The sequence below is a fragment of the Phalaenopsis equestris genome, unplaced genomic scaffold (assembly GCF_001263595.1).
Source record: "Phalaenopsis equestris unplaced genomic scaffold, ASM126359v1 Scaffold000002, whole genome shotgun sequence".
Lineage (NCBI taxonomy): Eukaryota > Viridiplantae > Streptophyta > Magnoliopsida > Asparagales > Orchidaceae > Phalaenopsis > Phalaenopsis equestris.
This window is the reverse complement of record NW_018164444.1, coordinates 35,756,964-35,779,150: the sequence shown is the minus strand read 5'-3', so window position 1 is coordinate 35,779,150 and position 22,187 is coordinate 35,756,964. Positions and strand designations below refer to the sequence as shown.

Here is a 22,187-nt window from a genome sequence, read left to right as displayed (position 1 = left end):
GAATGAGCAAAAGATTTATGAGCTCTTACAGGATCACATTGTGAAGTATATCTCTACTATACCTATTGACAAGTCAGGGGTTGATTTCCTCCATATCAAGAAGCAGTAAACCTCTCATTAATCAAGGATGTTGCTAAAAAACTATTTGGGAATCAGACTCGGGAGAAAGGTACAACAATTGGATTGATTTCTTGAAGCCCTCCCAATTTTTCTTTCTTTTTTTTTGCATGGAGATTTAATTTCAGATTACTACCAATTGATGATATTCTGAAACTTAAATGGGTTCAGATTTCCCTCTATATGACTATTATGTAAGCTTGAGGAGGAGTTTTCTCACATCTTTTTTTCTTGTGCAGGTTTACGATAACTAGTTGGAGAAACTTATGCCAACTATTTAATATACTTATGCCAAGTGATGGATATGTTTCCATGGAGCAATGTATAGACTGTTAGAGATAGATGAATAATCCTTGACACATTCAAAGCTTCATTCCTGTCATTTTTATGCTAGTTCATCTGGTTGGAGAGAAAATACATAAAACAACAAGAAGAGCTACACCGAATTGACAAAATTACTATCAACATAAAATCATTTCAATCCAAATCACTAAATTATAGGAAATCTGATAGACTTATTCAAGGAATGGACAAGTTTTTCTCTTCTCTTGCAAACATTCATTCTGACAGAAAAATAAACTATGCGTTACTAAATGACATCAACTTATCTTTCTCTTTGTTATAGCCAGTGTTCATGGGAGTTTTAAGTCCTCTGTTGTTGGCGTTGGGGGAATTTTCAGAGATAAGGATGAGAATTGTTTGACTAACTTTGATAAACCATATCTCCCAATTTCAACTCAAATTATTGAATTTATGGTTGTTTTCTACTGTTTCGTGGTGGCAAAGAGACTGAAGCTATGAAATTTAGTTATTAAAAGAAATTTTTTGACTGTCTTTTAAGCTTATATAAGATAAATGGATGTATGTGGGAAGCTTTAATCATTTCAAAAAAAAATTTAATGTTACTTCCTTTTTTCAACCTGAGGTGATCTTATACACTTATATTCTGTTTGGGGCAGCTGTAGCTTATTGAATAATCTGCTGATAAACTGATTAAAAATAATCTGTTGATAAGCTAAGTGCGATAGTTAATACAAATTTTTATTTGTTGGAAAAGCCATACCCCTGACAATAAGCTGCCTAGATAGGTGCGGTGTGAAAATGTTGTTTTCAGCGTTTTGAAAACGCATAAGCTGTCAAAACGCAGTTTACCCAAACATGTCAGGTGCGTTTTCAAAACGCCACCACACCAAATAAGCTGCCCCAAACGGGCCCTTAGAGAGGCCAATTGTCCTGCATATTTCCTGGCTAAGTTGGGAGCTTCAATAACATCTTTCTCTATGGTTTCAATTTCTAAGAAGCTCGGATTTTTGATTCACGGGGATAGTTTAGATTTACCGTTTATTAAAATCATTTCTTAATTCTTTCTTTTCGTAATGTTGGTTCGATCATCAATATATCTATAAAAATTGTGAATCTACATATATCTATAAAAATTACATATATCTATAAAAACTATAAATTCTATATAGGAGCTTCTACAAATACAACACCCTAAACTTTCACATTTATCTATCTCATACCAAAACTTTTATAATTACAAACATCATATGAAAAGTAACACTCATTATCACCTTTTAATAGTCAAATTCATCTTTTCATCTATAGGTAAAGTGCTATATGTATAACAATAAACTTTGGGCGTGAGATAGGTAAACCCATATGACTTGGGTTCTATGTATGTAATTTTCCTTTTTATATAATACGAGCAGCGAATGAATATTTCAGACATTCATCCACATACGACACTTTCAAAACACCAACTTTAAACAACAGGTTTTTTTAAGTAGCTTTCAAACTGATATTTGGTATAACTATGTTCAAAACAAACACACCCTATAATATTAAGTTACACCAAAAATCATTCATGAGTTTCATAGCCAAATTTGTAATACAAATCTAAATCTTTTGCCTTTTTGAAATGTGGGCAAAGCCCATTTGGGCGCCGTTTTATCCATATCCGCATACTTATTTTCTCTACGTGTCATTGATGGATTAGCAGTCGTGCGATAGCAGTGCCCCAGTGTTTGCCTTCGAATCTCCATGGACGAAGGAATAACTTTCAGCTCGTCCGCAACAGAATGGATGCAAGCCCTAATTAGTTTAAATCTTTCAAGCCCTCCACAAAATGTCCGTTCTTGCATTCTCGGTGCCTATCACGCCTTCAAGGCACTCTCTCTGTCTCTCTCATTTTTCTTCCTCTGGTGCAGACCCTAGTTTTGTAAAGCATGAAAGTCCTTGTTGGGCTCAATTACTGGTTTTTTTGGATAATGAAATTGGTTTTATTGTTTTTTTTTTCATTTTCATTATTTATACTACAAAATTGTTGAAGGAATCTGCATTATGTAAATGATTTCTGCTTTAATCACTCCTACAGCTTCCTTTTAGAGTGAAACAGAGATGTTTCGATTCTCTTAGATAGGGTTTATTGACATCTAGGGCTTTAATTGATTTACTATGTCCGCTGTAGATCCAAGGCTAGTTTATTAATGAGGCGTTTGAGAAATGTCAGCGGAAAATCATATTGGAAGAGAACTCTTATGATCAGTGCTGAAGTGAAATATGTGAATGGAGAGGAGGCAAAAAGGCTTATCGACGAAGAAGGGTACAGCATTTTGGATATTCGCGATAAAACACAGTATGACCGAGCTCACATCAATTCATGCCGGCATATTCCTCTATTTATTGAGAACAATGACAATGACATCGGTATATTCATCTCATCTGATTGAATTACTTCTGGTGTTCATAAAGGAAGAAGGAGAAAAAGAGACTGACATTTTCTTTTAATTTTGTCGCAGGGACAATAGTGAAGAGGACGATACACAACAATTTTGTTGGAATTCTATTTGGTTTGCCATTCACGAAGCTTAACCCTGAATTTGTTGAAGCGGTTAAGAGTCAATTCCCTTCTGATAGCAAATTATTGGTGGTTTGCCAGGAGGGTTTGAGGTTAGTTATCTGATTAAGAATGCCTGTATATATAAACCTGCATGTTCAAAAAATAATAATAAAGAAAGAGATGTATCTACCTAATTATAAGGATATTTAATGTATTTCGAGTTAAATCAAATGAGTCATCATTTAATCAAAGTCAATAGATTTATGTTCTGAGGCTCTGATTAATATTCGAGCAATTTTTTAGTAAGTTTCAAATTTAAGGCATGATTACCAACCTTATCTCCATCATAAACTACCTCTCTATATCAATTTTTCTCCCCATTCTTGTGTTTTAACCTCCATCTAGGTTGAAGTAGCATTGCTTTACTCACATTCATGGAAGAGCTAAACATGGCTGATTGAGTTGCATCTATGGTGTGCCAAAACCCTATTTATCCCAAGAAACACTATTAACTTAAGGAGGTATCCAGGGTTCCCCTCAATTTTGGTGGCATTTCATACGCTTGAAACTTAAAATTTATGTAATTTTTTTGATCTGTTTTACAGATAATTTAATTTTCCAAGTTTATCCACTGCATATATTTATAGCACCAAAAATCTTACTACATATCAAATCAATTTACTACTTTCTTCAATGTAGATATTACAGCTGAGCATCCATCTTGATCGTAATATGAACATAAGCTAAGAATAAGCTTAGGTGATAGCAATAATATATTTCATAAGGACAAGATTAGAGTTTGGTACATTTAGTATGAAAGGATTTTATTTCCAGGATTTTTATTACTGATCGAGTTTTAGATATGACCTGAAAATCATTACTTCTGTATGACATTTGGAACCCAAAGCCCATTAATAACTCTTCACACTTTTCAGTTTTTAGCTTAGTAACTTCTCCGTTTGAAACAATCATATTTTTAAAGATTACAATTGAAATTACAATATGAAAAATCATATTTTTGTAGATTAAACTTGAAATTACTGCAGCTTTCTTGCGGTGAGTGCAATGGCTAAATTATTTATTTATTTATTTATTTTTGTAGCTTAAGCTGAATTTTAATCAACCAAGTTGTAATGCAACGTGTATACAGTTTGAACCACAAATACTTGGCGATAATACTAATGATAATTATAACTCTTTGTAATCATCCTTAGTATCATCCCCTCGGGTTTATGAATCCCGTTCTTCAGGCAATTTTTATCCAGTATTGTCTGTGTTGTTAACCCTTCTTTTTTGTAAATTATTATGAAAATTTCAGCTATGTTATATTAGACCTACTCTATCTCTTCTCATTAATAGCTTATTGTAAAAACTTCTATGTCTATTTCCATGTTGATCTACCTTAACGTTCTTAATTTCTTATACTAGTTCTTATATTCTTATACTAGCAAGTTTCTTGAATTCCTAAACAGAAAAAGGTTATCATAAATGCAATGATGTAATCCTTCAGTTTAGCTTTACTAATGATGGAAAAAAATTTGATACACAACTTTATTATTCAACTTAGTGCTAGCACAGGAACCATACCTGTTTTTATTATGCTTGCTTCTAATCATGAATCTTCCATTCTATTTATTTTTTCTTATTCTAACCCTTCTTTCCTATGAGTACTAAAGCTACTTATGTGCCTGGTTCTTTGACACTAAAGATCAGCGGTTGCGGCAAGTAAGCTTGAGAGTGAAGGGTTTCAATATATTTCCTGCATTACATCAGGACTACAATCATTAAAGCCAGGTTATGAAGTTCATGAACTGTGTTTAATGCATTAATTCTCTAAAAAATTTGCACACATACCACATATTTTTTATGTATTTACATATCTAACACCCAAATTTCGATATTTACACTCTTAACACCTTGATGTCATAAATCTATACCTGAAAAAGGTGCATTTCACTTTCAAAAGCACAATAATGGTGGTATTTTTTATGTGTTCTTAATGATTTGAGTTGTATGCATGTAAGTATGAATGTTTAGGTGTTAGATATGTAAAACATATAAGAAATGTGTGGTGTATACGTAATTGCCCCTATTTCTTTTCTAGATTTCTATAGAAAATACTTGTTCTTGTTCAAGACTAACTGTGTGACGAATCCGTTAATTCAGGAACCTTTGAATCTACTGGCACTGTTGAACTCCAAAATGCTGGAAAAGCTGGCCTTGTGACTATCCAAGGGAAAATCTCTGTTGTACTTGGGACTGTGCTAATCTGTATGTCATTAAGTATCGTTCATGTTAAAGGATTATCATGACATAAGCTTTAAATGTGAAGCGAAATCTGAAAGCATTAAGAGTTTTTAATTCTAATCCATGACTTCTGGAATTCTAAGGACTTGTTTGGGATCAATTTTGTTTTTTATTTTGTTCTAAAAACTTGTTTGTTTAATGTGTTTTTTACATGTTTTTTATTTTTTATTTTTAAAAAATAATTAATATATTTTGAAAATACTCAATACAACTTTTAGGCATTTTGAGAGTTGTTATAAACATTCACATCTTAATAAAATATGCCAAAGATGTTAGTTTCAAATCACAACGTAAAGAAAACAAATATATATATAACAACCCCTAAGTTGCCGTTTAGGGTCACTTTTGTTTTTTATTTTTATTTGTTAATTTTGTTTTGTTTATGTCTTTACTTGAAACAAAACAAATGTGGTACCTTATGTCATGTTTTATTGTTTTTAAAAATACTCAAAACAACTTTTAGATGTTTTAGTGTTTTTAAAAACAAATTAATTTGTTTTTGAAAACAAAAAATAAAAACTTGAAAATAATGCACTAAACAAACATAGTTTTAAAATAAAAGCAAAAACAAAAGTAATCCCAAACAAGCCCTAATTATTATTTACTCCCTGTTATGTTTTATTCTTATTTTTTGAGTCTCTGTTGTCTCGTGTGTGCAGGTGCCCTTCTTTTTATAACATTGTTCCCAGATCAAGCAGAGAAGATACTTCAAGCAAACCCGCAAGATCGTTCTTAAATGTTCTGTCTCGCAATGTTTGGAGGCTTACAAAGCCCACTCTTGATATGACTTGCAGGATTCTTGTTCAGGTTAGAAATTATCATTTATTTTCTGTTGAAAATAGTCCAATCTTTTACGTAGAAGGCAATGATGGTGTCTTTTGACTAATCACTTCTCTGCTGGGAAGCTTATGTGGTCTCCATTAAAACAGGAGGTATGAAAATTTAAAATTGATATTGTTATTGTTTTGGTTCTGGTTGATACTCTCATTGATAAATTACTTGAGAAGATTAGTCAAAGTCATTGGTTTTACTGAAGCTGTTGCATTATCTGACAAATATGTTTTATCGTAGCAGTAGTTGATTAAAAAAAATCAGACCTCAATCAGACCTCATTGGCTTTTTTAATTAGATTATGAGTCATTTTCTTGTTATTTTTGGGAGTAACCTAACATAAACTTACTTATATGTAGTGGAACCAGGAAGTGAATAAATAATCTTTCATCTCCTCCTACATGAAATTTTTATCTCATCACTGTTTTTGAACACATGCTATTGAAAATGCATTTATTAGTCTGCTCTTGCTTTTCTTCTTCTATGATTTTAGGTGCATTAACATACATACCAACACAATTCTTTTGTAATTACGTATCTAAAACTTAAGCTTTAATATTTACATGCATGCCACTCAAATTTTTTTAACATCACATAAGAAATGCCACAATCATTATCTTTTTAAAAATTAAATACACATTTTCATGCGTAAATTTATGACACCAAAGTGTTATAAGTGTAAATATCAATTGCGTAAATTTATGACACCAGAGTGTTATAAGTGTAAATATCAAATTTCAAGTGTTGGATATGTAAATATACATGAATTGTGTGATATGTAAGTAAATTTCCCGTGATTTTATAAGGCTATGATCAATGAATTTTTTTACTCCTTTTTTTATTTTCGTCTTATTTTAGCCAATTCATCTGGTGTGGGGTTAACTTTCTTTGATTCCACTTCATACACCTGCTAACTTTAGCCGTTTATTGTTCTCCTTTTGGGTGGAATTTTGGAGGTTGACAAGAACAGTATCGTTCTAACTGGTTCTCATGCTATGAATTGATCTCTCCATTGAAAATAGGCAAGCTTCAGGCCTATTGAAAATAGATGGAGCAAAGTAAGTTTTTTTTTCCCCATATTAAAATTAAGACTGATTTCTACATATGATACTGAAATATCCCTTATTCATAAAACTACCATCCTTCTAAAAAAATTAAATAGCGTACCCATATTTTGCACATGTTACTGTCAAAACTTGTTGAGAATCTGACAACAGTGGAAAATAGAAATTATGATTTTGTTGTGAGTTGTGATATTCGGGCATGAATTTTTCAAATGGAGATGATGCGCTGATTTCACGGATAATCAAAATTTAATGGGGTATATAAAAAATTACCCTAAAAGTAATTATGGTTGAATCTTTTCAATGTTGACCATACCACCTTTCACTCAAACAAAAAGCTCAATGTTAAAAGTTGATACCTTCATTCTGAGTGGATAACAGGTTACCAATCAAAAATGCATCTGACCAAATGAAATATTGAACCAGAAGTTTTCAATCTTTTTGAAGAAGATTAATTCCTCATGGAAAAATGGTTTCCAACACATTCAAAAGAAAATGTTTCTTTTAAAAATTATTTATGTTTTAACCATCGTTTTGGTTATGAAAAAGGAAACGTTACTATAATTTTTGTGATTGTGACTAACATGGAAATCTTAAGAGCTATTCATGTTAGGATCTCATCTACTTCAAAGAAGATCGGACAATCACATTCATCAATTAATCTCTTAATTTTGTTTCACGACTAATTTTTTTCTAAGAAGTTTTTATCCTTTTCTAGAATGTCATCTAATCTCTGATCATCCAAAGTATACCTTATGATCAGTGAGATTTGTAGATCGTTTAAGCTAAAGATTCTATTATATATTGTTCTACCGGTTAAATTGAATGGTTCTATTGTGCCTTGTTATGAGTGAATGTTTAAAATGTTGGATGGCGATGAAAGCTCATCAACCTGATAGCTCTAATTACTTGCTTAAATGGCTGAATTTCATTCATGGACTACTCAGCTTGTTCGACCGCTTTTGTGTTTTGCTAGCTCTGACCTCTGCATATCCTAATCCAGCTTGACACAACTTTGTTCATCGAAATCATCTTCAGCAATCTAGAGATCAATGGGGACTAATCCCTTACTCGGCTTTCTATGTACCATTTTATTAAATCTAAATATATTAACTTGAACAGATTTTCTTAAGTCCAAGACTAACAAATTCCTTAATGAATCAAACAATTTTTTTCATACACAATTTAAACTCCCTTCGTTCGGATAACTTGATACAACTGCCATCTTATTTCAGTTTCCTCCAAAGGTAAATGTCGATAGAAATTAAATTATCCTGACATATAGTCTTTTTCTCAAGAAAAATTAAGTAAGAAGTAAGAAGCAGCCACCATACATCTGGATATTCAACTCAAAAGATCTAAACAATCTTTTTATGCTCTCCAGCAGCAGTTCTTACAGAAGCTTGTCAAAAAAGCTTATGATTTTGGTCTAGTATATCCTTTAGAGTTGACACATTGGTTTGAGTATGATTTGAGCTCTGATTCAATGCTGTACAATTGTTGAGCAGGAGTGGCCGCCTATTTTGATTCCTCTTCCAGTTCTTGGTGTACTTTCTCATGTTTGTGAATTGATGAACTAAGGTTGGCGCTGTTTAATAGAAAGAAGCTTGCATGCTGATTTTGAATTTTTCTGCATACCATTTGAGGGTCACGCTTCTTCTTAAGTTCTTCCACTTGGGTACGTTTATGGTCCATTTTGGGTGATTGCCGTTTCTTGAATCCTAACTGTCTTTTTGTGGAACACGCTGAGGGTTAGAGCCTAGAGAAGAAGAGTGAAAGAGAGATATCTAAGGAATGTAAGAGAATCTACAAATGTCAAAATCTCCCAGAGTAAAGATCCCAAAAGGTCCATTTATTGATTTCATGATGTCCTATTTATAGATGTCCGGAAATACAAGTATATGTAAGGAAAGAGCATTTTCCATAACTGTCTGAATGATTGAATTCTAATTACATGGTAATAAAAATAAAGGCGACGCATAATCGATGTGTAGGTCGTCGCCGCGCATAGGTATCGGTCGATCTTATCTTCTTGGCAATTGGGTTGCTTGATCAGGGTGTGTGGCCCTTTGCTAGCGGTCTCATTATCGGTAACTTTGTCGATTGATGAAAGATCACGTTGGCCTGTTTTGTCGGTCGATATTTCGTCTTCTTGATTTTATCTTTAAGATGCATTTTCTCTGAAGTCAAAATTGGGTTGTACATCAGTTTTTCTCTACTTAGCTGCAAAATTCTTGTCTTATTCTCTCAAGAAGGAGAAAATTTTGTATACTTAAGAAGTACGCAGCTGCGTATGTCAGGGAGGTTATCCAAAGGGTATTGGGGGATTATATCCGCGTTATACTCCCTGTAACCTACCTGTAACCTACAAATATATGAAAACAGAAGCGCGAAACTTATTAGAAGGTACAAGTATGTTACATGGAGGTTACAGGTGGAGGGTTACAGGGGGTATAACGCGGATATAACCCCCTAATACCCTTTGAATAACCTTCCTGACGTACGTTGCGCTGCGTACGTCTTACGTACTCAAATTTTTCTCCTCAAGAAGCCAACAAATTGATCACTTGCTTTTGTTGAGCTTGAAAGTTGGACTTATCAAAGTGGGATTGTAATTAGAAAATTTAAGGATGTGAAAATGAGATGGACACTTAAACCGAATCTAGTGTTGAACTAAATGAGATAATAAAAATAAAATTTATTTTAATATTATTTAAATGATGAAATAATCTAAATATGTGATAAAAAAATAAATTGAACTCGTATACAAGTTATATTTTCATTAATTGTAAATTTAAAGTTTGATCTGAAGCTCATATAATTATGTGTATTATAAATTTAGCTTTATGATATATATATATATATTCGAATGTGTACATAGATGTGTGTGTGGCCGAATTTTTCATTCTTACAACCCAAATCAAATTTCAGCTTTTATTGCTTCAATCACACATCATAATATGAGCATGCTATAGACAATTCTGATGTGTTAGGAGAGTAGAAGTTTTAGATTTGACTTATGTTAAGAAAGGTAAAGGTAGACCCAAAAAGACCTGGGCATATTGTATAAAAAAATGATCTTAATTTATTAGAATTAAAAGAAAATATAACACTCAACAGGATGCCATGAAGAAAAAGGAATCATGTAGCGGGATAAAGTCATGTTGTTGTTGTTCAGTCGATCCTCATGATGCCATGGTAGTTAATTGTACACACCAATGCTGCCCAAACCAAGAAAATAGCTTTATTTGTATGTCAAATATGATAGATTATTGTAAATTAAGATAATGTATGCCTTTGAACCAAGAATATGATTGATGCTTTTTTTTTTTAATGAAAAATAGAGATAGAGCTTTATAGCCTAAAGCAAACACAGGAGTAAAACAGCTGGGAAGAATGGTAACTTATCCGACTAAAAATGATGGATGACATTGATATCAGATAACAATATATGTTGTATCCATGTACTTGTTAACAGTATTTAAAATAAAGAAATCATTAAAAGCAACTGTTGTAGAAAAAGATGATGAAATTTATACATCAAAGTTGTGCTTCGCTCCGTAGTGGGTTCTGCCCCTGCATGAATGTCTATTTTCAGGCGTTGGAGGCGAACTTTTTAGGGTACAAAAAGATAGAGGAATATATGGCATTGGCAGCAAGATCCTGAAATATAGGTGCAATTCAATAATATATATATCTATATATATATCACAGTGCATTGAAAAATTTTAGATGGATATGTCCCAAAGTTATGTCTCCCGTCATAATCATCTTGATAGTTACATTGTATTTGTCTAGGACATAATTTAAATTAATTTAATTAAATAGTATCATTTATTATTATTTTAACTCAAATAGTATGTCTTACTTGGTTAATATGACTCTAATACCAATTTGTTGTAGACAACTACAAATCTAGGGTTACCAATGTAACCTAGGATGAAATACAAAATGAAAACTTAAAAAGACACAATCCATGGGCTGACCACTATTTATTTTCACAGCAAACAGCTCAACAAGGTTCTTTCATTTCAAAAAATAATTCAATAGTTCATTAAATTGCAAGTCATGATGGAAGCTCGCTAAATCTCAGTGTGAGCTTACTGAAGAAAGTTTTCATTAGAATAGTGGTCGTCCATGGCAGAAAAGAAGATGCATGGCTTGTTTTGAGAATCATGAAACATGATAAGGGCTTGTGCTGAAGAAAATTTTCATGAGACTTCTGGTCGTCCGTGAAAGGGAAAGAAGAGGTTTGGCTTGTTTTGATAATCATGAAGTATGATAAAATAATATTCCTTGGTTTGGTTTTACAGCTCGTCTTTACAATTTTTCCTTTTTTTTATAATTATTTTCCGTCTTTAAGAAACTTAAATGTTAACTATTGCAAAAAAAAAAATGATTTTGATCAAGTTGGCACGCAGGCCAACAAGCCAAGTCATATTAAGTTTGAACTCTAGCTCTTTTAATTAAGGAGTCCAATTTTGAGCTTGAGCTCGAACTCGTGGCTCAATAAGCTCAACTCATGAGCTTCTTGGCAAGACAAGTTAGAATAGATGCAGCTCATTACACCTCTACTCCAAGAGATGCCAAAAATACAAAAAAATAGAGCTAAATATAGAACCTACAAAACAAAAGATCGTTAGAGACAAGAAGGTGAGTAAAAGGATCAACATGTACCATAGGCTACGTAGAATGAACAACTGACAACAAGCAATACTAGTGAGTAACTATGCAAAAAGAAAAGAGGTGTGAGCAGTAAAGGAACAGTAAGTATGGGTAAAGCAAAAGAAGGAAGTTGGCACCAGATAAGGACAGACAAGACAAAGAACATCGGAGGGAAAAGAATTAGTGAGTGGCAAAAGACCAGGAAGTGCATTGAATCTGAAGGACGATAAAATGCAATGGAAGTTATTTTACAAAATAAAGTAAGCCTCAACTATTAAATAAAGCATAAGACTATTAGCAAAAAAACTTTCATTGAATTACACAAAAAAGTAAGCCTCAACTATTAAATAAAGGATAAAACTATTAGCAAAAAACTTCAATTTTCAATGAATTGTCTAAGAAATAAACCTATATAAACTATTATTTAAACATAAATGTATTCCTTGAAAAAGAAAAAAAATTGCAGACAAATTAGTATGGGTGTCAATGCAAGTTGATGGGTCATGTTTGTTACGTGGGAGCTTATTGGGTCGCGGTACTGTAGCTGGTACAATGTCACGGACTAGGTATTGCAGTATCATAGTTGCGATGGTAACGCGGTCTAGCCTTTCCCTCCCTCCCTCCTTTCTGATTACATCGTCTTTCCTATTTCTATCTAATTCCAAATCCATCTTGTTCTATTGCTTGTATTTTATATCCTCTTTCCTATTTCTATTTTCTTCCAATTCAAGTCCTCCCTCTTCATTTCCTACATTTTCTATAACCTTTCACTTTTTTCTGAACATCAAATTTCACCATATTTCTTTGTGCTAGGATACTTTATATTATGATGTTGTTTGCCTAGGGTGGGTAAGGTTTTGATGATTGCTTATTTCAGTTGCTCCCTTTGAGGTATTCTTCCCCTTCAGGAGCTGTATCCGACGATGAGAAGGTGGTTCGGCTGCAACTCGTCCTAGGCGGTGATAGTCTCCAAGGGTCCGAGTGGTGCTTTGACTGTAGCTCAACCCCGGCGAGACATTTATCCTTCCTAAACCCCTCCGGCTCCGCATCTAGAAGTTGCATACCATCTTCTCCGATGTCTTCCAGGTCTCCTGCCCCCTTCCAGCAGCCGCAGGCCACCTTCCAACCATTATCTGCTGCAACTCCCTCCAACCCATCCCAGATCAGTCGTAACTCCCTCCAACCCCTTCCCTATCTTCAAACTTCCTCCGACCGCAACCTAGTTCTGTCGTAACCCACACCTACAACTTCACCACTCATATTGTGACCCTACCACACCCACAGTTGTTACCAAAACCCCTTCCTTTCCCATAATTATTACAGTCCTCCCTTGAAAAGTTGCACCCTACATGTTACAGTTTCCATCCCAACATTTTCATTGCTATCACCTCCCCATATCAGCCCCAGTTGTTGCCGAAAGCACCCGGCCAACCATCCCGCCTGCTGTCCGGACGGGTTCACCCCATCATCATTGCCCTATGGTGTCTTTTAATGTTTGTTATCATTGTAACCTTTGAATTTCAGCGATAATATTATTATTTCTTTTGTGGTTTGAGTTTTCTCTAGTATCAGCTTGGGTCTAATCCAAAATTGACCTCAACCAAATATACTTGATCTAAACACAATCTATTTATTATATGAGTTCGAACTGAAACCACTTAAGCCGAAGTTGGCATGTTTAACTATTTCATTATATGGAGAATATATTTTTGTAGATCAATTTTGTCCAATTAACCAATAAATTTAGTTGTTTCTTCCATTCCTTTGTTCAATTTCAACTAAATTTAGAAAATTTTATATGATTGACAGAGGAATGGATAAAACGACTAGAAATAACTTTAGATAGCAATGTAATACAACATGCAAAGAAAGATGATAAGTGAAAAAATATTTTGTATTGTCTGTAATACTGTTTTGCTTGCTTTCGGCTTTTTCTCACTAAGACACGGGAACCTGGACCCATTTTGCTACAAGGAAAAAAAAGTTGAGATAAACAAAAGGTGAAGTATTCAAGTTGCCAATAGTAGCCAATGCAAAAAGAACAATGTCAACAAAAACAAACTAATAAGCTTCACAAAGAAATTTTTAATGATAAATCAGTCAGCAAAAATAACATAAACAATTCATGTCAGGCGGAAGCATGTTACTGTGACAGAATAAACATGGTATCATATACTAAAACAGCATGTAACGAAATCCCAAAAATGAAATTGCACAATTAGGTCGTCCAGGTTGCCGTTCTCAAAAAATAACCATTCAGAGAAGCCATAACACGTCATCTTTCTCTCTCAAACTAACCTAATTTTCAGTTACAACTTGATTGGAAATTTTAATGAATTGCAATATAAAGAACTAGACCTGGGTAAAGCATATTGCAATAAAAATAAAACTTGAAAGGTTTTTCTTTCCTTTTTTTTTGGATATCACACAAATTTTTCATGTGCAAACCTGGCCTGCACACACTAACAGAAAAAACTAACATAAAATGATATCAGAACTAGTTCTAAATCAGCGGAAGCACAAAGCAAACTTTCATGAATGTAGAAATAGGGGTACAACATGACACCACTGAAAAGAATAATACAACACAACCATGCTCCAACTATAGACGGAGGAGGGAACATGGGCGGTGGCGGCGTTGGTGAAGTAGTACGGAGACAGGGAAGGGTTGGAGGTAGCATGGTAGGTTAGAAAAGGGAATTTTGAAGGAAGGACAGTGGCTGATTTGATGGTTGGAGGAGTGGGGAGATGGGAAAAGTGGTGGGAAAGGTAAGGGAAGATGTTAGACAGCAAGGAGGGCTACTTGGAGGTGCTGGTGGGGGTGACCCAGACAGCAAGGAGGGCTACTTGGAGTGGCTGGTAGGATGCAGGTTGGCTGTCGGAGGGCTGGACATCAAGGTCCAGCAGCAGCAGAAGGGAGGATAGAGTGTAGAAAGGCGGATGGGAGGGTTGGAAGTGGGCGGCAGCACATGGAGGATGTTTTGGGGGTGGCAGACGGCTAGAGCAAAAGTGACGAGAGGATTAGAGAAGGGGATTAAGGAAAATATAACACCACCTTGGAGTAGTATACAGCCGGAGCACCACCACCTCCTCAGATACAACCCTAAAATAGGAAAAAGACTCCACATAGAAAATTTGAAAGCAAACACAACAAGAACTAACCCTAAACTCTGAAAATAGCAAATAAATGGCTCTTACATGAAGGAGAAACAAAAAAGGAGGGAGAAGAGGGGCAGCCGACAGCCTCGCCCCAGGCCGCTCGATCTGGCTTCACCCTGGACCGGCTGTGCCGGTCAGTTGTTCCTGCTCGCATGGGAGATTTCGACTCCTACATCTCACCACCTCCCTCGCCTGGCCCGCGTCACAGCCTCACATTAGTCTCCCAGGGTTGGAGAAGCTTAGAATGCATTGGTCAAAACTTTTGGCTCCTCATGGCACGACGTCAAGTTCCATGGAAGGTCAATCATGTTGGCGTTGTCATTCCACAGCACATTCTGGTAGAATAGGTATTTGTCCTCTTTTAGCATATCCTTAGCGGGAGCTGAAAATAGAGATGGATCCTCACATTATAAATCTCGAGCCATCAAACTTGAAGCCTTCTCCTTCCATTTTCTATATCCAACCAACAGTAGTTGATGAACAAACAAACGAGGAGACATCAATTTTGGGATGATATTTGTGACAAGTTGTGCCCCTCCCACTCGCAACCATTTAGGAGGGACACCTTCTTCAGTGACACAAAATCCCATTGAAGAATTTTCATCCCCTCAAACTCCTCGGGCACATTTCAAAGCTGAGGTTAATCCCTCCTATTTGGACGTCTACTGATGGGTACCCCACTGAGCTGAATCTAACATCTGAATTACTCCTCGTAATATTTCAAGCATGACACAAAATAAATCCTCTTCCAACATGTTGGACCTCTCTTTGTAAGGGAAACTCAAAAAGGGGTTTATAAATCAGAAATATATGCATTTCACTTATTTGTGGTAACCCTATATCTGATGTCGGCTCCTCAAACTCATAACCCTTGTAGACAATCAAGGTCAGTCTTATTGATGTTCATCTCAAAGTCTACAAAATGTGGCTCGAAGTACCATAATCTTATTTACTGTTGGAATGCCCATTGTCTCAGAGTCACTACCTTCTAGAGACGCGACTGTTACCTTAGCTGGAATCTCTATCCAAGGGAATTGGCGATGTCTCTTCCTTGTTGGCTACGAGTGGAGAATCCTCTCTGACTTCTTCATCTTCTCTCATACTAGGGTTGTATCCGAGGCTAGTGGCTACCTGGCTAGACAGCAAAGTCCTGCGGCAGGAGAAGGGAGGAGAGGGTGTTGATAGGTGGATGAGAGGGCTGGAAGTGGTCGGCAGCATAGGTAAGATGTGTTGGTGGTCACCAGCTAGGTTGCAGGTAACAGGAGGATTGGAGAAGGGGATTATGGAAGATACAACACCACCTTGGAGTAGGATTCATCCGGAGCACCATCACCTCCTTAGATACAGCCTGAGCACCACCACCTCCTCGGATACAACCCTAGAATAGGGAAAAGACTTCACAAATGAAATCTGAAAGCAAACACAACGAGAACTAACCCTAAACTCTAAAAACAAAAAATAAATAGCTCCTACATGAAGGAGAAGCAGAAATAAAAAGAGGAGGGGTGGACAGAAGTCCCGCATTGTCAAAATTCCGCCATCGGTCGCTCAGCCTGGGTTTGCCTTAGACCGGCCCTCAATTAGACCGGTTAGGTCGGTCAGTTGTTCCCACTCACGTGGGAGTCTTTGCCTCCCCCAACTCTCGCCTGGCTCGCGTCCCAGCCCCGCGTCACAAAGCATGTGTTTGCTTCTTCATTCTACCCAATTAAAGTGTACCGTGAACTGTGTAAATCATGTCACGCAAGATGCACGTTTAAGTAATTCAGTATTTTAGAGTCTAAATCTTGAATAATTAGGACTGTCAAGTTATACTCTTGTGTTATTAAAATTAGGCAACTTTAAACGGCGTTTTCCCAATTCATTCAATGTTATTGACTTATTGTACTAGTCAAACCAATAGTTTATGCTTGCTTATCTAATTAATAATAAAATTCTAAGAGCCAATGACGATTTCATTCATACTTCTGAATTATATGCAGGCTACCTCATTCATGCTGCATCATATTTTGTATCAATGCATATATTTTCCATGGGAAATATTTGTTGTGTATTATTTTGTTGCGTCACATTATTTATTGTTATTGTAGTTTTGCATTTTAAAAAACTAATTAATGATTTATTCGCTTAAAAATTCTTGCATGTGATCCTAGCGACCTTTTAAAATTTCAAGTTAATCCAACCTCACTGGTTGACCTAAAAACGTCAACCATTTCAGTTTTCCTGCATTAATACTTTCTATATATGGTGTCCCTTTAGTTTTCATTTGTTTGTTATTTTGCAGTTACAATTATGTAAAAATCTCTACAATTTCACTTTTAAATTCTTTAAACATTCATATAAATTTGGATCAAATAACATTGCATTTTAGAATCAAACAATCAAATGCTTCAACTCTAAATGTTTATGTGACTATAGCTTTTGTCTTCAGTTATCGTGCATTGTATTTCAACCATCATTTTATCATTTTACGTTGAACTATAATGTTTCAATCGCTAATTTTTATTCTCAATGAACTTTACAACTTTCCAACATACCATTTCAACAAATATATCATAAGACCATAAAATCATTAATACTCAAGAGTACTCACTAAAAAACCTACTTTAAATCAAGAAATTTGGAACAACATTCTTCGCCTTAATGGTGTATTACAATGATTACTCATATTACTAGAAACCTATTCAAGGCCACATAAAAGTTAACACATTCTTATCATATAATCCAAGATCAATGAGTAAGCTTGCTAGCCATCCAATATCCATCACAAAATTTGCCTCAAGAGTTCCCCTAAGCCGTCGTTAAGATTAATTAAACATAATTATTCAAATGGAAGGGTTGAGCATCATCAATCATACAATGATTATAAATTTGATAAAAGAAGCAAAAGATTTTAGGAACATAAAAGCACATTTATTAGAATCAAAGGAATGTTTAAGGACCTTAATTAAAATTAGATAACCTCTTAAGAAAGCAAAATTAAACCATCAAAGCAACATCTACTAAAAAATGAGCCCATCACCGAAGAAATGTGAAGCTTGTCCTTTTAAACATGCTTTATCCTATAAAAATCAAGTCTCACCATAACTACTTAAAGCATGGATCATCATGAGAAAGAATAATTAATGTCCTTAACAAAAAAAGTGAGATTACATGAAGCATCTCTAGAAATTACAGGAAATGTAATACTCGTAAGAGTAGCAAAAATGAACATAACATGCCCTTAGTTGACCAAAATTTCTTTTTTAGTTCATTGATTAAAAAAAAAATTGTTCAAACTATAAATCCAATTTAGAGGTGTAAATTTGATCAGGTTGGATGAATTGGCTGGACTTATTGAGCTAAATTAAGCCAAATAAATTTATCTAAATATGGATAATTTGAACTTACATGGTTCTAATTGAGAGATCAATTAATGAAAATTTGATTACCTTTGTAATAATCCTAACTAGCAATGTACTTTTTTATTCTAAAAAACATGACAAATAATTCAGGATGACCTTTTTTTTCTTGGATGACTGAATTCTAGTTCTCAATTGATTTGAATTTTTTTTATAGTTTTAAACCAACCCATATACCATAATTCAAGTAACTCTTACTCTCAGATCGAAAATTAAAGCATCCTTCAATAAATCGAATCAAATCAACTAAAAATGTTGGGTATGATGAAAACATTAAGGTCATATCAACTAAAGTGCTCTCGTAATTTAAATAATGTTATTTTCGATACAATTACTAAAAACATATTTTTATATCATTTTCATTTTTTTTGTTTTTAAGTTTAGTTTTTGCTTTTGCTTTTAAAAGCATATTTGTTTAGTATACTTTTTTTATGGGTAAATAAATCAATTTAGTTTAAAGATACTCAGAATAACTCGAAAACATTTTGAGTATTTTTAAAAATAATTACTATAGTTCCTAACCACTGCTAGCCACCATCACCTACCTCTTCCACCATCCACTGCCCATCACCCTAACCTGCAACTATGATTTATTTAAAATCAAAAACATAAATAAAATAAAAATATATGTTTAACATACCATATAATTTTATTTCAAATAAAAAATAAACAAAATAAAATAAAAATAATCCCAAACCACCACTAAAATAATGAATCTAGCTATTCAAATTTTTAATACAGTTACTTAAATGATGAATATGCTTACTAAAATTCAAAATAAAGTTATTCCAATAGCCAAATTATGTATTCAAACTTCCAACAACCAAGTCTATTATTTTAGCAACCATGTTCAAAATAACAAAACATTACATCAATTACTTCCCCAACCACATCCAAAACAATGGAATTAGATTCATTGTTTGGACAAGCCAAAGAAATGAAAAAAATATATATATAGCATTAAACATATGACCATAGAGTAATTCATCCAAGTAATAATTATGAGGAAAAATTCATGGAAACAACTTTGGACGTCATACACCATAACATGATTACCCCTAGAAATTTGGCACATGAAAACAAAGGTCAGGGTATCTCCATGTCCTATAATTCCTTTAGAAGCTTCATGATGATAGACGGGATCGGATTCCAATCAACCACAATACAAAGGAAAAAAAAAAATATTAGTTATTAAAATATGACTAGCCATATTGCTACATTTATTCAATATGCTAAAAGATTTCAAATGCCGGACATATACCATCATTCAAGGAGTAGCAAAAAATTTTTTTATTCCCTTCACTTTTTGGCTTATAATTATTTAATTAGCAATAGATTTAAGGGTGCATCAAATTTAATAATCGTACGACATAAATAGTGAATTGCATAGGAAGATCATAATTATTGATACAAATAAGAATGTCATTCTTGCCTCATATTTTCCAGTCTATGCTCTAGATTAGTCAATTACTAGAATAATCCCTATCTACCTAACCCGCTTTCACTAAACACCTTAACAAAGAGTAAATAACACTGAAATAAGATCCAAATAATGACTATATGACCCCTAATATTTTTTGTATTATTTTGTTTTATGTAGGTTTGTGAACTCAAGGTCCATAAGCTGTAGATGTCGGACGTCTACAGTGAGAGATGTGATCGATAAGGTCAGATCTGTCATATCTGAAGACATCAGGAATGAGCTGAAAATATCCATGAGCTGTAGATGTCGGCCGTCTATAGTGAGAGATGTGATCGATAAGGTCAGACCTGCCATAGCTGAAGACATCAGGAATGAGCTGAAAATGATGAATGTTGATCAGTTTTTTGAGCTCCCGCCTTATCCCCAAGGCAATGTTCTGACACTGCAAATATTGCAATGTTGGCAACATGAAAAAATGGTATTCATAATGGGTGGGAAAGATTTGAGAATAATGCCTGATGAAGTTGCCCTTTTGATCGACATGTCAAATAGAGGAGAAGTGCCAAAGTGGAAGAAAGTTCCATCATGTGGTGTGGATGTCTGTCAAATGAAGGATGATATTTTGAAATTTAGAACTAGGGAGTCTTCTACCCTTTTATTCAATTATATATAAATTTTTTGTTATCAAATTTATTTTTTCCTTCTAGTAATTTCAGTGTATCCAAATGTCTCTACACATTTGGTGAGAATGTACATACCTTTTCTTCATTTAATTGGCTTGTGCGCTCTTTGAATTCCTTATTAAACAAATTAATGCAATAGTCATCAAAATAAGAAGGAACCGGATTTTGGGATATATAAATGGTTTCCTTTTTTTGTTAACAGTTAGTATCTCGTATAAACATCCAAAAATATTTATTTCTTTGTGCAAAGTTGAATATGACTTTCCTTTTGCACAGCTCTGGTTTTATGAGCACACTTCCTTGGTTACTCCTGCCGCTCCTGAGGCCAGACCTCAAATATTGAGGAGGCCAACAAATGTAAGCTGGAACTCATCACATATTGATATAGCCTTTAAGAGGCTGAATATAGAACATGCAAGTTACATTTAGTTTTTATTTAAAAATAAAATCTTATGTTTTTTCAGGAGTTTTAATGATTAAAACGTTTCTTTTTGAAAAAAATTGCAGGTTCATGATCAATTTTTGGATCTGAAAGAGGATAAACTCAATCTGCTCTCCAATCCATATGAAGGATTACCTGGTCCAATTCCAACAATGTAGTTCCAAGGCAGACCAGAGGCACCTGTATCATTTGATATGGGGCCAGTTGTTTCAAGCGACACTGCCCCGAAGACAATGTACACTACAATGAATAAAAATATGGAATCAATAATTGAGCTGCTTAAAGGCTAAGAGAAATGGTTCACTGAATTTCAAGGAACCCTGAATACGATTACTATTGGAGTGTTGAGTTTGCAGGAGCAAATGTCGGTGATACAAAATAAGCTTGATAAATCTGAAAAATATTCAACTGATAGAGACGAAGAGGTGGGAGTAGATGATGCCCAGCCACCCTCCCCTCATGGTGGAAGTCCTTATGGTGATGTATATAATGATTTGAACATTGAGGAAGCCCACCAATCGTCTCCTGTGGGAGAAGAGGCAGCCCATGAGAATAATGAGGGAGCCCACCAATCATCTTCTGTAGGAGAAGAGGCAGCCCAAGAGAACATTGAGGGAGCCCACCAATCATCTTCTGTGGGAGAAGAGGCAACCCAAAAGAACATTGAGGGAGCCCACCATTCATCTTCTGTGGGATAAGAGGGAGCCCAGTAGTCATCTCCTGTGGGAAAAGAGGGAATCCAACAGTCCTCTCCTGTGGGAGAAGAGGGAACCTAGCACACCTCCCTAGTTGAAGGAGACACAGTTGAAGGCTCCCATGAACGATTCACTGTCAGCTTAATTCAAAGGTTTAACAGCAGACAAAGAAGAAGAAAGAAAAATTTGAGTTTTCGTTGAAGGAGACACAGTTGAAGGCTCCCATGAACGATCACTGTCAGCTTAATTCAAAGGTTTAACAACAGACAAAGAAGAAGAAAGAAAAATTTGAGTTTTCGTTTAATTTCCTTTAAATTGAAGAAAAGAAAAATAATAAGGGAAGTCGATGAGCCGATGTTGTTCGATGAAGATGCCGCTGTAGATATGAATGTCAGTGAGGGTGATATCCAAACAATAACAGAAGAATGAATAATTTAACCTGTAGTAGAGATGGGTCTGCAAATAATTATATCACCTGCTATACATATCACCCCCATTGCAGAGGAACAACAAATAATTGAAGACGAAGAAGTAGAAGGATCGGTAGTCATGACACTAACA

At 34.7% G+C, this 22,187-nt stretch overlaps 1 protein-coding gene across 1 annotated transcript; it reads left to right on the top strand.

Annotated features, from left to right (window-relative positions):
- The first annotated feature begins 2,054 nt into the window (after positions 1-2,054).
- Positions 2,055-6,382, top strand: LOC110030830 (rhodanese-like domain-containing protein 9, chloroplastic). The gene is made up of 6 exons (XM_020733759.1): positions 2,055-2,286; positions 2,588-2,826; positions 2,919-3,069; positions 4,668-4,753; positions 5,126-5,230; positions 5,926-6,382. Exons 1-6 carry the CDS (start codon positions 2,246-2,248, stop codon positions 6,000-6,002), a joined length of 699 nt encoding a protein of 232 aa, XP_020589418.1. The 5' UTR covers positions 2,055-2,245; the 3' UTR covers positions 6,003-6,382.
- The last annotated feature ends 15,805 nt before the right edge of the window (positions 6,383-22,187 follow it).